Genomic DNA, 18,169 nt, shown 5'->3' with positions numbered 1-18,169 from the left:
ACTCTTGTGGCACGTGGGGATCTCGCCCCAGCTTATCGCGGTCGTCTTTCGTAATCGATCTCTGATCGCTGTTTCGGCTTTGTGGACATCATCTGACTACAGCTTTCACATTGTCGGCTTGAATGTTAAGAGAACACTCTTCTTAACGAGGTAAGATATTTATTTATTACTTATTTTTCTTGTGCACAGTTGTCTATGTGAAGCTGTGAAGATATGAGCGCAATTTTACAGTTTGCATGCATTCACATCAATGATACAGGCGGGATTGTTTGCAATGTGCAATAATTTTTGCACTCGCCATGACGATGAAACTTAATGCCATTAAACTCGGGGTTGTTTCAACGCCTTTATGAACCTAAAGGCGATAATTTGGTGATTCCTTAAAGAAGGTGTTCTCGTTGCATTTGGAAAGAAGATCAAGGGATGGTTTATGAAACGTTCTGCTTCAGTTTGTGTATGTCACACAACACCGATATACCTGTTACAATTTTTTAATTCTTCTCAACCAGAATCGAATATGGATCAAAGTCAAAACAAAAGTGATCAGATGATGAAGCATTTGTTGACAGCATCCTTACTACTACTGATCTGATAGTATTCAATATATTTTCTGCTGCAAAATGGAAGATGATGTACTTATCAGCGGCCATCTCATAGGGTGAGGGGGGGAGGGGGTTGTCAACCCCAGGGATATTTTGTTATGCGGGTCGTTAGCATTCCTGCAAATTTTAAGTGTGGGATGGGGGACAAAATTGCTTTTGCACTTTCATAGTAGGATATCCTGGGGAAAAACCCCTGAGAATTTGGAATGCACCTATTATGGATCTAATCTCGTACCCAGATCTCCCACGGCCAAAACAGAGTGAAATCTGGGTACGAGATTATTATGAATCCTACAAGAACAATGTTGTCCTTTCCAATTCCATGATTTACAAAAGAACAGGAAAGTGCATTTCTTGGCTTTTTTTTATCAGCCCCCTCCATTACAAATTATTCTATAAAGCAGAATTTTCATTATAAATAGAATAAACTTTTCATTGCTATTTGGAAGTCCCTTGAAATACTGCACTTTGTGACAGATTCCATTCATCTGAACCAAATTGCCCTAGGGGAAGGGGTGATGGAGGCTTTTTTGTCAAAAAATGTTGTTCTTGGGTGGGGGAATTTATTGATGTTGTTGCCAGAAATGGGTTGATCGCTCAAGATGACCACTGATGAGTGCATTAAACAGATCCTGAGAAAATTTAAATTTTTTGTTGATTATTGAACAGGCCTTCCTTGAGCTAATATGTGAGCTGGAGAAGATGAGGCAAATACTGTATTCTGATTGGCCAGTCAACTGGGCAACATTAGCCTATCTTCCCTGCTATATTCGTCAAGAAAATATATAATATTCCTTTTATTGACCAAGCTTGTTTGGTTAAGATGGCTGAATATTAGCCTTTGTGTTTGCTAGGAAGGCTCTTGGCTCTCACTCCATAAGAATGCCAGAAAATAGTTGGCCAATCTCCAGCCATCTTGATGGTCAGTGATGTAAAATATGTTAAATTTCATACGTAGTGCACTGCAGCACTTGAGTCGTCCTTCTGAAATTCTATTTTTTCTGCCAATTGTCACCTGTAACACATGTCATTCTTCCCTCCCTATACAGAATACTGATATGAGTAGTAATAAGCGACTTAAGCTGATTGCTGGCCACTTGGACAAATCTGGGAAAACAGGTCTGTCTTCACAAGACTGTGCAGCTACATCTCCAGAAGCCAAACCACAGTCTCAAAACAAGATTCCAGGTAGACAAGATATTCTCAAGTGGAATGGTTGGGGTTACAAAGATTCTCAGTTTGTGATTAAGGATGGCAAAGCTCAATTCACTGGCAGTCGATACCTTCTTGGAGGACTTACTTTTCCTAAATTAGCAGACTGGTTTACTAAAGAGTGCCATGCAGACATAAACATTAGTTCACCTTCCAAACCTCTCCCTGATCCAAGCACTTTACCAACTTCACAGATAAACCAGCCTTTCTTCAATTGTGTCAAAGAGTCTGGAATTCAATTTACTCTCGACCCTCACACGAGGCTCTTTCATGGTCATGGGCATACTTGCCATGAGATTTTCGAGCTCCGTCACGGCGTGCTTCACCGCATCCCTGACATCGTCATTTGGCCAAGCTGCCACAAGGATGTGGAGAAAATAGTACGACTGGCTGTGGAACACAATGTCTGTATTATTCCCTTTGGGGGAGGTACAAGTGTGTCTAACGCGCTAGAGTGTCCGGTGGAAGAGAAGAGGATGATTGTGTCACTCGACATGACTGAGATGAAGAAGATTCTTTGGGTTGATGAAGAAAACTTAGTAGCTCATATTGAAGCAGGGATTATTGGACAAGAACTGGAGAGACAGGTGGGTAGTAACCCTTTGGGTTAACGGTATTGGGGTGGGGGGTGGGGTAGCTTGTAAGAAAAAATTTAGGTTTGTTGATCCCCTAGCTATACTCCAAGACTGTGCTCTAGCAGAGCGTGGTGGCCCGTGGCGCCTAACTTTTGTTCTTGGGCAACTAGAAAATCTTAGCTTTTTCATAGAAATCATATGCCGGGCACACTGGATTTCACAAGTTTAGAGTACTGGGCTCCCTTCAATTTTTCCTAGAGCACAGCCTTGTGCTCCCTCTGCCTTGGTCTGCCTTTCCTATATCTGTAGATGGTCAAACCATTTCATGGCTTGAATAAACACATGGTGAGATGCAAACACAGGATGCCACTAATTACAGTGCGACTACTCGAACCGGGGCACTTGGGAGAAGATTATCCAATCACAACGTTTTTTGAAAACAAAATATTCTCAAGTTTTTTTTGCAAACAGACCAATAACCTTTAAGGTGCAACTATCCAACTGTTTAAAACTTTAAAACCGTTTGAACTTACCTGACCTCTCAGGAAACAGCATTCAAATTCTTGAATGTTATTGGTCCATTTGCAAAAAAAAACTTGAGAATCCTTTGTTTTCAAAAACCGTTGTGATTGGATAATCTTATTCCAAGGGCCCCAGTTAGAGTAGATTCATTGTAAGAACCATTATGATTATTGGCCCATTACTACATCTTAATTTGCAACAGAAAAAGAGGTCAGAAACACTGAGTAAGGTTGGTTATGATTCTATTAATTTTTCGTCTAATAAAAGTTTTTACTGGTAAGTAACTGGAGTGGTTTGCTGAGAATTATGAACTTTGAGTGAACATGCGATTAGGGTTGACCTTTTTTGACATTTCCAAACTTTTCTTCTTTTCATTTGAAAATCATGCGATCAAACTCAAACTGGTATGGCGTAAACTGTTCATGATCTATAATTAAAATTGCTGGAAGGGTTGTTAAGAAACATGGTCAAGCTTATTTCCACCAATAACTGGCCATTTGTCTTTTTTTAGTTGAATGCAAGAGGTCTTTGCGTTGGTCATGAGCCTGATTCCTTGGAGTTCAGCTCTCTTGGAGGCTGGGTTGCTACTCGTGCTTCTGGAATGAAAAAGAATATCTATGGCAACATTGAAGACATCCTGGTGCGAGTCAGAATGGTTACGCCGAGAGGGACTGTGGAGAAAAGCTGCCAGGTTCCCCGTATGTCCACAGGCCCGGATATTCATCACGTCATTCTAGGCTCGGAGGGTACGCTTGGCGTAGTAACGGAGGTGAGCCTACGAATTCGGCCGCTCCCTGAGTGTAAAGTGTATGGGTCAATAGTTTTTCCCACATTTGACATCGGAATTGCCTGTGTGAGAGAGATTGCGAAGCAGCGATGTGCACCAGCTTCAATTCGCCTGATGGATAATGAACAGTTCATGTTTGGACAGGCTTTGAAGCCGGAGGGTGGGTCGTATTTTAAGTCATTTCTTGATGGTCTGAAGGCTGTTTACCTGACGAAGTTTAAAGGTTTTGATCATCATCAGCTGTGTGTTGCCACCTTGTTGTTCCAAGGTGACAAGCAACAAGTCGCAGACCAACAAAGAAGAATCTACGACATCGCCTCTCGTTATCGAGGCATCCCTGCTGGTGAAGAAAACGGCCAAAGAGGGTACATGCTGACCTTCGTGATTGCTTACCTCAGAGACCTAGGCTTCGAGCATCATTTCCTGGCAGAGTCATTTGAAACCTCTGTGCCCTGGGATCGAGTCTCTGATTTGTGCCGCAACGTGAAAGAAGCACTCAAACGAAAATGCGCGGAGCTTGGGATCAAGTACCCACCCCTGGCCACTTGCCGTGTGACGCAGACCTATGACGCTGGCGCATGCGTGTATTTTTATTTTGGCTTTTATTACCATGGGCTGTCCAACCCACTGGAGCTCTATGATCAGGTCGAGAGTGCAGCGCGAGACGAAGTGCTGGCTAATGGTGGAAGCTTGTCTCATCATCACGGAGTCGGTAAGTTGAGGAAGAAATGGCTGCGGCAGACCGTATCTGATGTGGGCATAGAGATGCTACGAGGAATCAAGCAAGCTGTAGATCCTCAGAATATATTTGGAAATGGCAACTTGCTGTAATTTCACTTATTTCAACTTCATGGGTACTGATTCATTCATGATAATTTGAAACTTTGATTTAATTGCACTTGGGACTTCCGACTGGGAATTCTTCCATGTAAGGTGACAAAATCTGTATACTGGAAAAAGGGGGTTTCTCGGTGGATGGAGGATGTCTGAGTGTCACTGATTGTTAGAGAAACCGTTGTACGTTGTCTTTTTGTAAAAACTTGGCGTAAAGATTCTCTGAACTTCACTGTGATTGTGAATAATTCTAGCCGTTCTCGTCCAGTATTTGGCCGAAATCTTGTCACGTGATTTAAGTATGTTGCTTACAAGAACGGCTTCAAGCGTTTTCATGGTACTGTATCAAAGTGAACACTAAAACAGAAAAAAATGTTCAAATTCCTTTGATATTGTTCTAAATGGACATAAATGCCTCAACCTAATTGCAGTCGATGAAAGTCTTTGGGTGCGTTGTATTGGGATTCTTGGCATTAGATTTTGAAATCCGCATCTCGGATTATGCAATAAAACAAAATAAAATATAAAATACAACAGCGGATTTCAAGGCCGTGAAATTCCTCCTTGGATTTCCTTTTTTCTGTGTTTTAGGGAAATCTGGAATTGTATTTGCTTCTATTTTAAATCTACCTTGAGAACAGATTTCTCGGCGTTGAAATCCGAAAAAATCCTAATCCAGATTTCCCAATTGCAATTGAATGCCCCCATTGTATTTTTCCGGTTGTTTTTACTTCGGTGATTTTTTTTTTTTACAAAAAGCACGAGCAAGCTCACAAAAAACAAGAGGCGATAAAGATATAATTTTATTACAAATATTATATGGTTTATATGTTATCTCTATAAAGTAAACAATAAACAGTCAACTGATGGTGAAAACAAGAGAGAAGGTATAGGGGCGTCCAAGCTCTGGTCTCTAGTGCGAACGAACGTACCTGAAACAATGTCCAGAAGATATGTATTAAAACAAAAACATCATTCGAAGCTAGTGAACAGACTTCAGGGGTCGTTTTGTCTTCATAATGAAGTTTTCAGGAGACCAATAATCGCAATATCTCGTGAATAAAAAGTCCAAAACAGAGTTCGTAGGAAAATTCCGGATATTTCAGACGAATGGAACGGTTATCAACAAATTTTTAGCCTTTCTCGAGCTGTAGACTTTTCTATGCAATATTAGCTCCTTAACTTTTCGAACAGTTATTGTACAGAAAAAAAGTGGTTGGGTGCGGCTAAGTATCTACTGAGTTGCTATCGTCTTTGCAATCAATCTGCCGGCCTCCAATGTTCAGTTTGCTTTTTAATAGCGTATGGTTTTGCAGTTCATAAAACCGTCCTCTGCCCTTCGTCCATTTGTCGTGTGCTTGTTAAGGTTCCCGCTTAGTACTTCGCCAGTAGTTTAACTGATCGCTGGAGCTTCGTTCTAACACAAATAATATTGAACAGGTGAGCAATGAATTTCCAATGACACAGCGCAAATTCATTTTGAACTCTTCGAAATTCGCTGTAGAAATGAACGTTAGTTGCACTTACGTTCGACGTTAATTGAGGGCAATTATAGCGGTCAGAGAAATATGCAAATTCCGTTAACTAGTTACAAAAAGATATCCAGAGAGCAAGGCTCATTTTTCTTATCGTTAGACGTCGCACCCGATCGACACATACATGTCGGCTGTATTACGTAAAATGTAAGGTACTGTTAGTAGTCAGTCTGGTCCCATCTTAAAGGAATCAGGAGGTATGGACAACTGAGACGAAAAAACGTATGATGTGTAACGATTCTCTTTGTTTTTTGCTTTGCACGCATTGTTCTTTTAGGTCTGTTCCAGTCTCCAAGACAGTAGGTAAAGCGCTGCCAGAAAGGTTGCGCGATGGTAAAACCGCGGGGGAGCTTTCAATACCTCATTCCGGTATACCAGCAGTTTTGATAGTTTACGTCAACCACGTCAATAGGGAATTTAATGCTATGTTCATACAAAACCAGATAACTTTTGCGCCGCCAAGAAAATCATACTGGATAGGGCCTCTGTTCACACGCAAAAATGATTGTAGCGGCGCAATTTCTGTGACGGGGCAACGAAGCTGCGCTGCGCCAATCTCGAAAGTGGGGTGTCACATATCGGACAGGGTTTGAGCCATACTTTCGTGTAGTATGAACACCTGTTCGACCCGTAGCGGAAGTAAAATAAGAAGGAGAGAGCCTGGGACGAAAAGAGACGGAAGTAATTATTCAGGAGTGAGGACAGGACTTGAGTGCATCAAACCCTTTCGGCCAACCGCGCCGGCTTGAAATTCAATGTGTGTGAAAGTGTCGCCCGTGTCGTCGCTGTTCATACTATGACGGATAGCTTTTCGTCCGGTATAGTGTGAAGAAAGCCTAAGATCCAACGACGCGACGGCAACGAGAACGTCAAAAAGATAAACACACCAAAAACCCCAATAGGTCTAATCAGGCAAAACAACAACTTCGCACGTGCATCACACTTTGTTGTACATTTCTTTGGCGTTTTTGCACTACTACAACGTGAAAATTCCTAATTTGCATTTTATGGAGAACGTAAACAAGTAAAGAGGAAATTTTATTTCTCTTTCTGAACTTGGATATGGTCCCTTGGAATTCGACTTCAGGAGGGTTAGCCTACTTTTGACAAAGTAAGTGGGTAGGAATAATCGCGAAAGAAAGTAAATTCACTTTTTAAGCGACGTTCTCGTTGTGGACTCGTCTTTAGATCTTCCTTGGCTTCGCGCACGCAGAGACGAAGAGAAAACATAGCGAGCGGGTGAAACCTTCCTACAATTCACATATTGATATTTTAATATTTGTCATGACGTTTTTTTTTCTGGAAGTGGAGAGAGCAGTAGGTGTAGAGAGGTATTTGTAGAGATGTTTACAGGCTCTATCCCTTCTCGGCTTCTTTCCGCCATTGTTCGCTTGCTCGCTTTTTCGCTGCTCGCCCGCTGTTTTCGCTCGTCTGCACTGACCGAGAGCCTGGCACAGGCTATGTTCTTTTGGGAACTGCTGTCTGTTAATACAAACTGCGCATTACCAGGGAAGAAGCACAAAAACCCAGTCCCTTGTCTTGTTATCTCCTCTAGCCATTATTAACACTTTCACAACGCATTTCCTGGCTTGTAGGCTTCATAATGAAAGTCATTTAACCAAGGGTGAAGGGTGAACAACAATGTTCCACGAGGGTTTGCTAGACACTTTAGTAATTATAGTTTAAGCAAGGATGAACCGCGAAGTGAGAGACAAGAGCGTTGGGACCGAAGGAAGAAATATTTTTGTTCGTTTGTAAAGCCCAAAAGGATCCCGAACGGGGAGGGGGTACTCCCATATATGGACTTGCCTAGTACCTGTCCGATGTGACCCGAAACGAATTGGCCGCGCAGAATAATGAGACTTAAAACTAGGAACTAGGCAAGGCTTGCTACTTTGTGCCAAACGATAGGGTACAGTCTTTGAAGTTCATTTTTGCCCTAACTGGCATTCTGTTCCCAGTGTGGTCCTTCGCTAGGGTACCTAAATTGTATCAGCTAAAATTCAAGAGGGTAAATGCCCAGCTACACGAGAAACAAATCATCTGTTAAAACCGAACTATCCCTTGAAAGCGTTTAAATGAAGGTTTGTATGTTAGAGTGGTTTTCGTTTGAGTGTCGTAAAACCAAAACCAAAGTAATTACTCTGGCCAATCACATAGGACACAGACAATACATTGAACCAATCAAAACTCGAAGAAATTACATGTGGCTGACGCAAAGCGCGGGAAAATGCATGCGAGCGCGTCACAATTGGCTTTGGTTTTACTTCTGATTGGATGAAAAGGTGGCGCGAATCTTTTAAGCCAATCGCATCGTGTAGAAAGTGCAAAACCAATTACTTTTCGACACTCAAGTGAAAACCGCTCTAAATTATTAGTTTAGTTTTCGTCAAGACCCTGGGCGGCAGGCAGCTATCCGATAGGGAGTACCCCCCCCCCGTCCACGACCCCGGTGAAGGGATTTAACCCGCACTGGCCGAGTTCCTTGTGCTATTGTAGTTACCATGAGAAGTCGTATGCTCGGTTTGCTGTTAACTTGGTATGAGAACTGATAAACGGTCTTCACACTATAGCAAATGTCACATTGACTCCACTCTATAAAATGTCAGAAATTTCATTCTCGTTCAAAGTTGATTTCTACAATACTTTTCAAAGCATCATGTAGGTCGATTGCAATATTTACATCGTCTTCATTTAAAAAATACACTATTCATATTTTGTAAAACTGATTAATTCTACCATAAAATGGTCGATGATAGGTTGCGGATTAGAGATAATTACTCACATAAAACACAATATGCTATAACTGTTCTTAAAAGTAGGTTGACTTTGATCGTCCGGGTGAACGAGTGAGTGAGTGAGTTGTATCACGTGATACAACTCACTTTGACTCTGAAGATGACTACCGCACAGGTTGTCGAAACGTCAGTCACTGTCAACAACAACAGTCCTATTCAGGACTACGCTCATCCGGACGATCAACCTCAACCTACTTTTGAAATGACTCCTGGGTTCAAACCTTTCACAGTTTTACTGTTCTTAAGTTTCCAATTAGCAGTGCCACTACATCCCTAGTTAAAGCAGTCTCAAAAGCATCTTCAATCAAGTATATATTAACTAAAATTATCATACTGTAAGCAAAAGTGACCGATGGATTGTCAGGACCCGTGTTTCACAGCAAAGTTTCAGTTGCTTGTCCAACCTCGTTCCCAGGTTTTTCTCCTACTCGCTCCAGAAGGAGAGGTAAGAGAAAACCCTGGGAACAATGTGGTTACTTGTTCGACATGTATAACCTCGATCCCAGGGTCTTGTTTCGCCCCACCGGCAGATGGAAGGGGGGGGGGGGGGGGGGAGAGAAGTATGGGAGTGAAATTTCCTTCACCCCCTATGTGGTCGGGAGATGAAAGACGCAGGATCGAGATTGCCTCATGCGCTCTTATGAAGCACTGCACACCACTGAAAACAACCACACAAACAATTATCTCTAAACCCTAAATTATTTACATTAAAACTCTCAAATATCATAAATAGTCAAATGTTTGAAATAGTCCACTATGTTAAGTGTAGGGGCATCACAAAACGCTTGGGGAGGGGTGGTTTGATATGTTTACAAACATCAATGTACAAGTACGATTATAATTAAATTCTTAGCAATTTGGTTCGCACCTATTACAAAATTTTGATTCTCTCTGTTTTACTCCCTTTGGACTGAAGATTTATAGGCTCGCTAATTAAAAATTTATTACCACCTTATTAAGGTTTGTGGCCGGCCTAACTTATCTTGTCTAAATATAGCTATGTTCCTGTGCTGTTCATGAAAGAATTTAGTATACAAAAATTACTAACTGAGATTAAGCGGTGATTTCAAAGAAAAAACACTTTTTCATGTCTTTTTTTCTTATTGGGCTCAATCTTGCACCCAGGGATTTTCCTTTAGAGAAGAGCCCTGAAGTCGAGGTTGGATTGGCCTCTATGGCAAAAATGGAGGCAATCGCTGCAAAGCATATGGATGCTTAATGTATTGATGGGTCACGCAACTAAGTATCTGAATCAAACGAAATGTTGTTATGCTTTTAAAACGTCACCGGCAAGCGTCGCGTTATAGAAATGGAAAGCGTGACCTTTATAAACTATGTTACTAACGACCTCAACGTTATGTCTGCAATTTAAAATTTTTTATGGTTTTGTCGAAAATCTAACTGTCCTTTGAACAGAAACATGCAATTTTCACCATATCAATACCCTTTAAAAGGTCGTTTTGATCACCTCATGTATGTGTATAAAAAGTTTTTGGTCTACTTTGTATTTAATTTAAGGTGGTTGTCAGCAGTATCATGTATTGCTACTTTAAAGGATCGTTACTACCATTCTCTATGATCAGAGCCTGCTACAATAATGGAATCAAATCAATATACTGACTCGGCTTGGTGGACAGGTTGCTGCCATAACCTGTTAAAAAAAAACCTGGCTCTGAAACTTAAAAAGTTGCGAAGTACAATGGAATTTGGAGCTAAGAAAAGGCATTTATAAAGACGCTATGGTAAACATGACGCCAATCTGATCATATCATGTTCACTGATCAATGAACATGTGTTCAACACCATCACCATAGCAACAGCTGGTAGAGAATGGGCGGCATTGATGATCCATTAAAATACACGTGATAAAAAATAATTACAGAGGGCTGTTGTGAACCACCTTAACCCTTTAAGTCCCAATATCCACATACAAATTCTCCAAACTGATCTCCATACATTTCCTTAGAGAATGAGTTAAGAGAATTTGATAAAAGATCAAGCTATTTTCTCTTTGGTGATCATTTTATTAATTCTCATAACCTAATCTCTTAACAATGTATGGATAGTGTTAGGAGAATATTGATGTTGGACACCATTGGGACTTAAGGGGTTAAACAAAGAAGACACAAATGCGAGGAGTAGGAACGGTTGTTATTGAAGTTCCAATAATGATGGATTGTGTTCCATTATCATCATTAATAATCCATCCAGGTAGCTTCTAAGTCTTCTGTTTTCTTCCTCTTGGTCTCTCAGGGTACTTATGATTTTTTCTTTGTCAGCTGTGACGAGTTCATCGGCCAGTGATCCTTGCTGCTTGGTTGAAAACAAGAACAACATTAACAACAACATTGTATTTTGTGGAAGGGGAAATTTTTACAGGGCAGGGTTTCACCCTGCGTGCTCTTTTGGCTTAAAAAGTCAGCGAGAATCACTCAACCACTGTTTATTTGAGGTTCTGAAACACTACGTGTGAATCGTCATACTAGAAAGATTTAGGAGGGGCAGCAACGGTAACTTCAAAAAACCAATAGGTTTAATAAGCAAAAAAAACCCAACTCTGCACGTGAATCGTGCTATTTCGTATTAAGTTTCTTTGCCGTCCCTACAACAACTACGACGTGAAATGGCCAAATTTCAAGTGTAATTCAGAACGGGGACGGCAATGCGATAAATTTTACCATCTCTGTTTGAACTCGGACGCGGTCCCCTCTCTTCAGCTCCGACGTAAAATCCCCTCTTTAAAGTAACTGGGCGACTGGGGATGATTGCGAAAAAGTTCGAAAGGATGCGAAGTCTATTTTTCAACGAAGTTTTCATAGACGTCGCCGTTGTCAGATCGTGAAGGTCCCCTATAAAGACAACAAGACGACAGGAGGCAACGGCGCGCGCAAAGCATAGATCTTAAAACCGGCTTAAACATGACAGGACGGCATTGAGTATGAATAGAGAGTAGTGTGGAAAATGCAACTTAAAATATGTGACTTATTGACCAATCGTGAGGTCATTAAGGCTGGATACTTACTGGCCGAATACTTTCTGGTGTTTTTTCGTGTCCGCTTGGGTAGCCAAAAAGGACACAAGATTTGATTCAACTTGCCCGCTCGCGGAGCTAGCCATAAAATAATAGAGCTTAAGGTCAAGTAATACGGGCAACATTTTCGCACAACTTGTTGCGCAACATTGTTGCGTTGCAAGTTGAAAAGCGTTGTTTCCCGTATTACCACCCTCGCTCTCAACTTGTCACGCAACAAATTTTGATGTTGTAAGTTGTGGCAACATATTGCGCAAAGTAGACCTGAGTTCTACTTTTTGCAACAAACTTTCAATTTTATCATTTGCATCACAACTTGCTACACTTCACAACACTTGTGATTGGTCAATTTTCCCGCACCAAAAACGCGGGAAAGATGGTGAGTAAGTGCGCGCTTGACCTCGGGCATATCCGATTTGGGCAAAGTAAACATGGCCGAAGTTGTGGAGGTTGAGAATGCTGAAACCCAAGATTGTGAATTTATTAGTAAAAAAATGTCAGAGGCCCAAAGAAAAGATTTGTGCAAAGAACTTGAAAAGCACTCTTGTCTGTGGGAAACTTGTGGACCAGAGTATAAAAACAAGTCACGGAGGTCAAGAGCTCTGGATGAGTTATGTCAAAAATTTAACATTTCACCAAACTGTCTTAAAAAACAGCTACATAGCCTTAGAACGGTATTGACAAGGGAAGTAAGAAAAGAAATCACAGAAGGTCAACAAGCCATTTTGTTTGCTGACACAAAAACACACTGTTGACCAATCACAACGCATGATTTTTTCAAAGAGCCGCAACTTGCAACATCGAAATTTGTTGCGTGACAAGTTGAGAGGGAAGATGGTAATACGGGCAACAGCCCTTTTCAACTTGCAACGCAACAATGTTGCGCGACAAGTTGTGCGAAAATGTTGCCCGTATTACTTGACCTTTAGCAATCACCGTAACTTGTTTAGAATTTAAGTAATATTTAATAATTTAATGTTTGTTGTACACCTACCTGCCCGGCACCAAAATATCCATCCTGATGCAGCTGAAAGTTGAGTTCCTCTTTGGAGTGTTTCAAGCTTAAGTTTTCCTAAAACAAGAGCAGAGACACCAGCTCAATATAAGTATTCTCCTTATGGATAGCTAGAAATTATGAAGGCTGAGTCCACAGCCATGTGTTTCTTGATGTACCCGCAGTACTTCCCAGAATGCCGAGGGAGCATCAAAACAAACACGGCTGGAGACTCAGCCTAGAAATTATTATGTTGATGCCACATTTCAATGGCTCCATTTTAAAATATTTGTTGACAGAAATCAAACCATGCTGACCAATTCCATTTACAGTGAGAGACCGTCAGGCTGTCAGAGACTCCGTATCGGAGCTCTTTAAAACACAGTACTCTAGATACAGTCAAAGCTCCCCTTGCGACCACTCTCATAAGCGACCAGCTCTAGTGACTACCACCTTTGTTAAACACCGTTTGAACTTTGCCTGCGTGCAGACGTCTCCTACTTCCTTTATTGGACCTTTTCCGCGTGCAACAAAGGAAGAGGGAGACGTCTGCACGCAGGCAATTTGAACTGTGAATTAAACTTTTGTAATGAAAAGCTCTTTCGTAAAAAACCGCTCCCGTAAGCGACCTCAAACACATTTTGGATTACGCAACTGGACTTTTTCTTTGTTTTTAAGCTCTCGTTAGCGACCACTCAGAGTCTCATTCATAAAAATCAACACTTTAATTTAACTTCATACTGCGCTGATGGCCCAAAAAACTGGACGTAAAGTTTAGCTACGTCTATATCAGCTATAAAGACATCCATTAAACATTAATTTCTTTTGTTTTTTTTTCTCTTTATGAATTATTAATGAGTTTCTGAAGCTCTCATAAGCGACCACCCTCTATTGTTTTACCATGTGGTCACTTACGAGAGCTCGTTCTCGTAAGCGACCAGCTCTAGTTACGACCCCTTTTTCAAATTTCCGAGAGGGTTGCTTACGAAAGCTTCGACTGTAATCCTTCCGCAGGTTTTCCAGGTACGACATAAACATGATTATGATAACGACATGGTCAACCTAATCCAATAGTTCGACTTCAATTACTTGTAACCAAATATGAGTAAATCATGAAATGCAAGTTAACGAGGTAATTCTCATTAGGATCTTTAAAGTCTCTTGCACACTCAGAAACAACGTGTAATGAGTTTACTCTATAAACTTTATCAAAATCACGACATTCTCTTTTGAAAAGGGCAATTTTCCGACCAAAAAAAGAGAAGGGGCTGAATTCACATAGACTACGAGCAGCCTCTCTTTTTTCTTAGTCCGTCCAGAAAAACGTGCGAGAGACGCAAATGACCACGCGCTTGACTGAAGGCGCGAGACGGGAGAGGCACGCGCGCGGCTCATCGCTCCCGCACGCGTGCACTGCTCTCACTAAATCTGAAGAAAAAGAGAGACTGCTCGCAGTCTAGAATTCACAAAGCCACTCTTCATTTCTGTGTTGAGTATGTTACCTTTATCAATGTCTGAACATGTCTTTCTAGGTCAGTTTTTTGTTGTTCCACATTTTGATGCTCTTTGAGTTTTATTTCTACTTCATGCTTGAATTTTTCAAGTTCTACCAACTGTTCGCTGGCTAAAGCGAGCTCCTGAACGAAACAGAAAGAGAACATATTTCCATGTAAGAGATAATGATAGAATACCCTACAAAACGTAGGTTATGAGAGGTTTCAGTAGAAGCTAGGTTACGACTTTGCCTCTCACGGCTAGCAAATTCTAAAACCATAAAAATACACTATTATTATTATTATTACAAGTCTTTCGGCTTTCACACGTTTTAATCAATTTCATGCTTAGAATGGTTTACACTGGAAATTACATTTCCAATCCTGTAGATTTCAAAATTTTCTGGATAGGCGGGAGCAGAGGGGGGGTGGGGTGGGGGTGTGGGTTGGTTGTCGGGGCACATCCCCAGACCCTGACCTAGAGGAATGAGGCCTTACAGTGCAAGATTTTAAGTCACTGCCAACTAATATACATAGGACTGGTACCAACGTGAATGAAGATGAAATCTTGTTCAAACTCGTGGGTTAGCCACGATTGTCTTGATAGGACATTAGTGATCCATTCACCATAAACCGCTACCACGGCAGGGAAGCAAGAAATGTAGCTCGACTTTTGAATCTGTTGATTTAATCCTACAGTGTGACCAATCAAATGCTGGAAACATCTTCAGAAGTACTTTCATTTAGTACTCTTCAATATATTTCTACCTTTTGAGACTGTGGATAAAATCCACTGGTGAAACCATCCAAGTTAAATCTCTTAAGCTGTTCTTTTACATTGCACCGTTTGTTTTCCAGTATTCTACAAAAAATTCTATTATATTTCAACATTGTAAACTTCATTTTGTATGCTTAGGCGCGAAGAGTGAAAAAATGTTGGATAACCAAAGAGGATCCCAACTGACCTGTTCATGACGATCCTGATCCTCCAGCCTTCCTTTCACTTCAGCTTCAAGCTTTCCTTTCAGCTCCTTAACTTCATCAGCTTTTATTTGAAGAGCGAGCTCAAGACTATCAACCTGATTTAGAAGTCTTCTTTTCTCCTGCAATAATGATGTTCAATTTTACAAACTTGCATGGCAGTATATTAAAAACGTATTTCCTCAAAATCATGGCTAAAAGGAGCAGAGAGGCAAAGAGGGAGCTTAAGCAGTCACAGTTTTGAGCAATGCCCCTCAACCGGAAGTGGCCTTTTATTTCATTTTTGGACGATGGTTTTGCCGAAATTTTCAGTCAAATCATGAAGCGAAGCAATACAAATTTTATATCGTCAACGCATATTGAGACGGAAAATGCCTCACTTCCGGTTGACGTCCGTTGATCAAAAACGCTTTTCCTTAAGCTCCCTATTATCAGAAGGAGGGCGCTTATTAAGTTTTCCTTTCAACGAAGTGTAACTTTATTAATTTGTTTGTCAAAAAAGTATTTGGTAATTAAGGTGTCATGGTCCCATTTGAATACTTAACCCTTTAAGCCCTAAGAGTGATCAGCATCAAATTTCTCCTTGTAATATCAATGCTTTATAAAACAGAGTGGTTATGAGATTTACGGACATGATCACACAAGATGAATTTGGTCGATATCTCATCAACTTCTCCCCACTATTTCTGTAGGAAATGAGTAGGGGCGACAAATGAGAATTTTAATTTTGATCTTAGGGTTTAAAGGGTTAACACACACATGTATCAGTATGCATGTTTATAAAATATCGACTATCTCATCATCCTTGAGATCATCCTCGTCAATGATAAGCAGACCTTTGCATTCCTCTTACCCCTACTATATAAGAGAGTGAGGGGGAGGGGAGGGGAGCAATTATTCAAGAGGGGTGGTTGTATGATAATATGGCCCAAGGGGTGAGCGCTTATTCGCAGACGACGCCTATTAGAGTATGGGTGCTTATTCGAGGAAATACAGTAGTTGATTGAATTGTAAATGATGTAATAAAGAATTTCATGCACATAAATTGAATCCACTTAAAAAACTGGTATTAAAACTATCAAGTAATGTAACTATAATAGATAGCAAAAAAAAAGGAAAAGGAGGTATTGACTAACCTCTTGACAAATGTCAAGTTCTTTTCTTAAAAGAGGCTCCACTTTCTTGAGTCTTTCAATTTCTTCTTCAGCCTGTTGTAATCTTAAGACAAGCAAAATTTTGTCTTAAAACTCTCAAACAAGGAAATAAAAGATTAGCCCAGCGCAGAAGCAAGGATTAACACAGTTTGTTAGTGTGAGAGGTCCCAGGTACAATTCTTAGGTGTGACCTCAAATCCTTGCTTTGACTTCTTTACTTTTTGCATATCATAAAGTAGCTTTAAACGCCCATAAAAGAAAGCAGAGATGGAGAGAGGAAGGTAAAATGAGTGCATCATCTGTTTTGTTACTCAGACAGGGTTCATACGGACTTTTTTCCAGAAAAATAATATTCCTTTTTCCAGACTCTAGGTTATGAAAAGAGACCTTAAATAAGACAGAAACCAGGCTTTTTCCATGACGCAAAGCAAACATACAGTAACCATGGTGCATGCAGACGTAGGAGTGTTCTGAATTTTCTCATTCTCTGATTGAATGTCTTTAATAGCTACAGGAAAGATTGAATACGATTTGACCATGGGAAAAATTTCACTTATTAAACACTTGGTGTAGCTTTGAAAAAAAAAAATTAAAACGTTCTACCATTTTTCAAGACTTTTCCACACTTTTTCCAAATATGGAATTCAAGACTCTGTACAAACCCTGCTCACTGAGACAATGACTATTTCAAGCTATCGACATAACACATCTTTTTACCCCATTTAATTTGAACCAACAATGCTGTATTTAAATTGTTTGTTCAAAAATAATAAATGCATAAATAAAGATAAAGAGAGACTACCAAGAAAATTAATAAAGTCTAATACGGCAGGATGTTCAACTTATCAATTTAGCTTTGCAGTCCTTTCCTTCTTAATCTTGACATGGTACTTTGGCCTTTACGCTTAATGTTTTTAAAGCCAGATTTGATTGGAAATAACTTATATTCATTTCATAAAAAGGACTTAATTGGCTTCATAAAGAAGAATTGTGAAGATACTTACTTTCTGTTTAGTACATTTAAGGATTCCTCATTCTCTCTTTCTAATTTGTTCTGAGAACATAAATAAATAAAAATATTTAAAAACTTAAAAAACAAAACAAACAAAACTGAAAATTGAAGAAAAAGAATTTATTGAAAGTCTTGATATGCCATCTTCACTGAGTTTTGACAAAAAATAAATAAAATCTAAATGCTAAGGAGGATCAGGAGAGAGGGGTGGGGGGAGGGGAAAGGAACAGTTTTTAGAAAATATTGAATAGACAGGGATAGGGCTAGGGGTAAATAGGATTTGACACAGTTTTTGCTGATAAATTTATTTTCTTGGTTCAATCAAAACAGCACCTCCTTGCCAAGTACAATACAATGTACATCATACATCTAATTAATTTACATCAAATATTAGATTATCAGGATGCCTTCTACTTGTCAACACCTTACACAATTGCAAGCTCTCAAAAAGGTTATAATCTTTTTTCAACTAGCCATTTTCTTCATGAATGAGAGGTGTTAATTAGGGTATGGTAATGTATTACGATACTTTTAAAACAAAGTAATATAAAATTTAAACCAAGGATATAATAGACCATTTTTGATATATTAAAATTCATACTTGGCCCTGAGGCTTGGGGAAATAGAACAAAAAAAATG

General features: G+C 40.1%; 2 protein-coding genes across 5 annotated transcripts in view; one reads left to right on the top strand and one right to left on the bottom strand.

Annotated features, from left to right (window-relative positions):
- The first annotated feature begins 53 nt into the window (after positions 1 to 53).
- LOC140941333 (alkyldihydroxyacetonephosphate synthase, peroxisomal-like) lies at positions 54 to 5,422 on the top strand. Of its 2 annotated transcripts, none has more exons than XM_073390316.1 (3): positions 54 to 150; positions 1,652 to 2,401; positions 3,423 to 5,422. In XM_073390316.1, exons 2-3 carry the CDS (start codon positions 1,661 to 1,663, stop codon positions 4,527 to 4,529), a joined length of 1,848 nt encoding a protein of 615 aa, XP_073246417.1. In that variant the 5' UTR covers positions 54 to 150; positions 1,652 to 1,660; the 3' UTR covers positions 4,530 to 5,422. The 2 variants fall into 2 exon arrangements, with proteins under 2 accessions (XP_073246417.1, XP_073246416.1); XM_073390315.1 differs by lacking the exon at positions 54 to 150 and adding an exon at positions 1,504 to 1,524.
- Positions 5,423 to 8,663: 3,241 nt separating this feature from the next.
- Positions 8,664 to 18,169, bottom strand: part of LOC140940375 (rab11 family-interacting protein 3-like) — a 22,548-nt gene continuing 13,042 nt past the window's right edge. For 2 of the 3 annotated variants that reach the window (XM_073389331.1, XM_073389334.1), the window contains 6 exons: positions 17,523 to 17,572; positions 16,501 to 16,582; positions 15,349 to 15,486; positions 14,393 to 14,527; positions 12,891 to 12,968; positions 8,664 to 11,178 (listed from right to left, as the gene is read on the bottom strand). In XM_073389331.1, the coding sequence (XP_073245432.1) occupies positions 11,017 to 11,178; positions 12,891 to 12,968; positions 14,393 to 14,527; positions 15,349 to 15,486; positions 16,501 to 16,582; positions 17,523 to 17,572 (645 nt within the window). In that variant the 3' untranslated portion in view covers positions 8,664 to 11,016. The remainder of the gene's footprint in view (positions 11,179 to 12,890; positions 12,969 to 14,392; positions 14,528 to 15,348; positions 15,487 to 16,500; positions 16,583 to 17,522; positions 17,573 to 18,169) is intronic. The other variant, XM_073389333.1, reaches the window with a different exon arrangement.

Source organism: Porites lutea, chromosome 6 (assembly GCF_958299795.1).
Source record: "Porites lutea chromosome 6, jaPorLute2.1, whole genome shotgun sequence".
Taxonomy (NCBI): domain Eukaryota; kingdom Metazoa; phylum Cnidaria; class Anthozoa; order Scleractinia; family Poritidae; genus Porites; species Porites lutea.
This window is presented reverse-complemented; position numbering and strand designations above follow the sequence as displayed.

Coding starts and splice junctions, on each gene's coding strand:
- LOC140941333 (XM_073390315.1), top strand. Junction 2,402..3,422: donor GACAAGAACTGGAGAGACAG/GTGGGTAGTAAC, acceptor GTCTTTTTTTAG/TTGAATGCAAGAGGTCTTTG.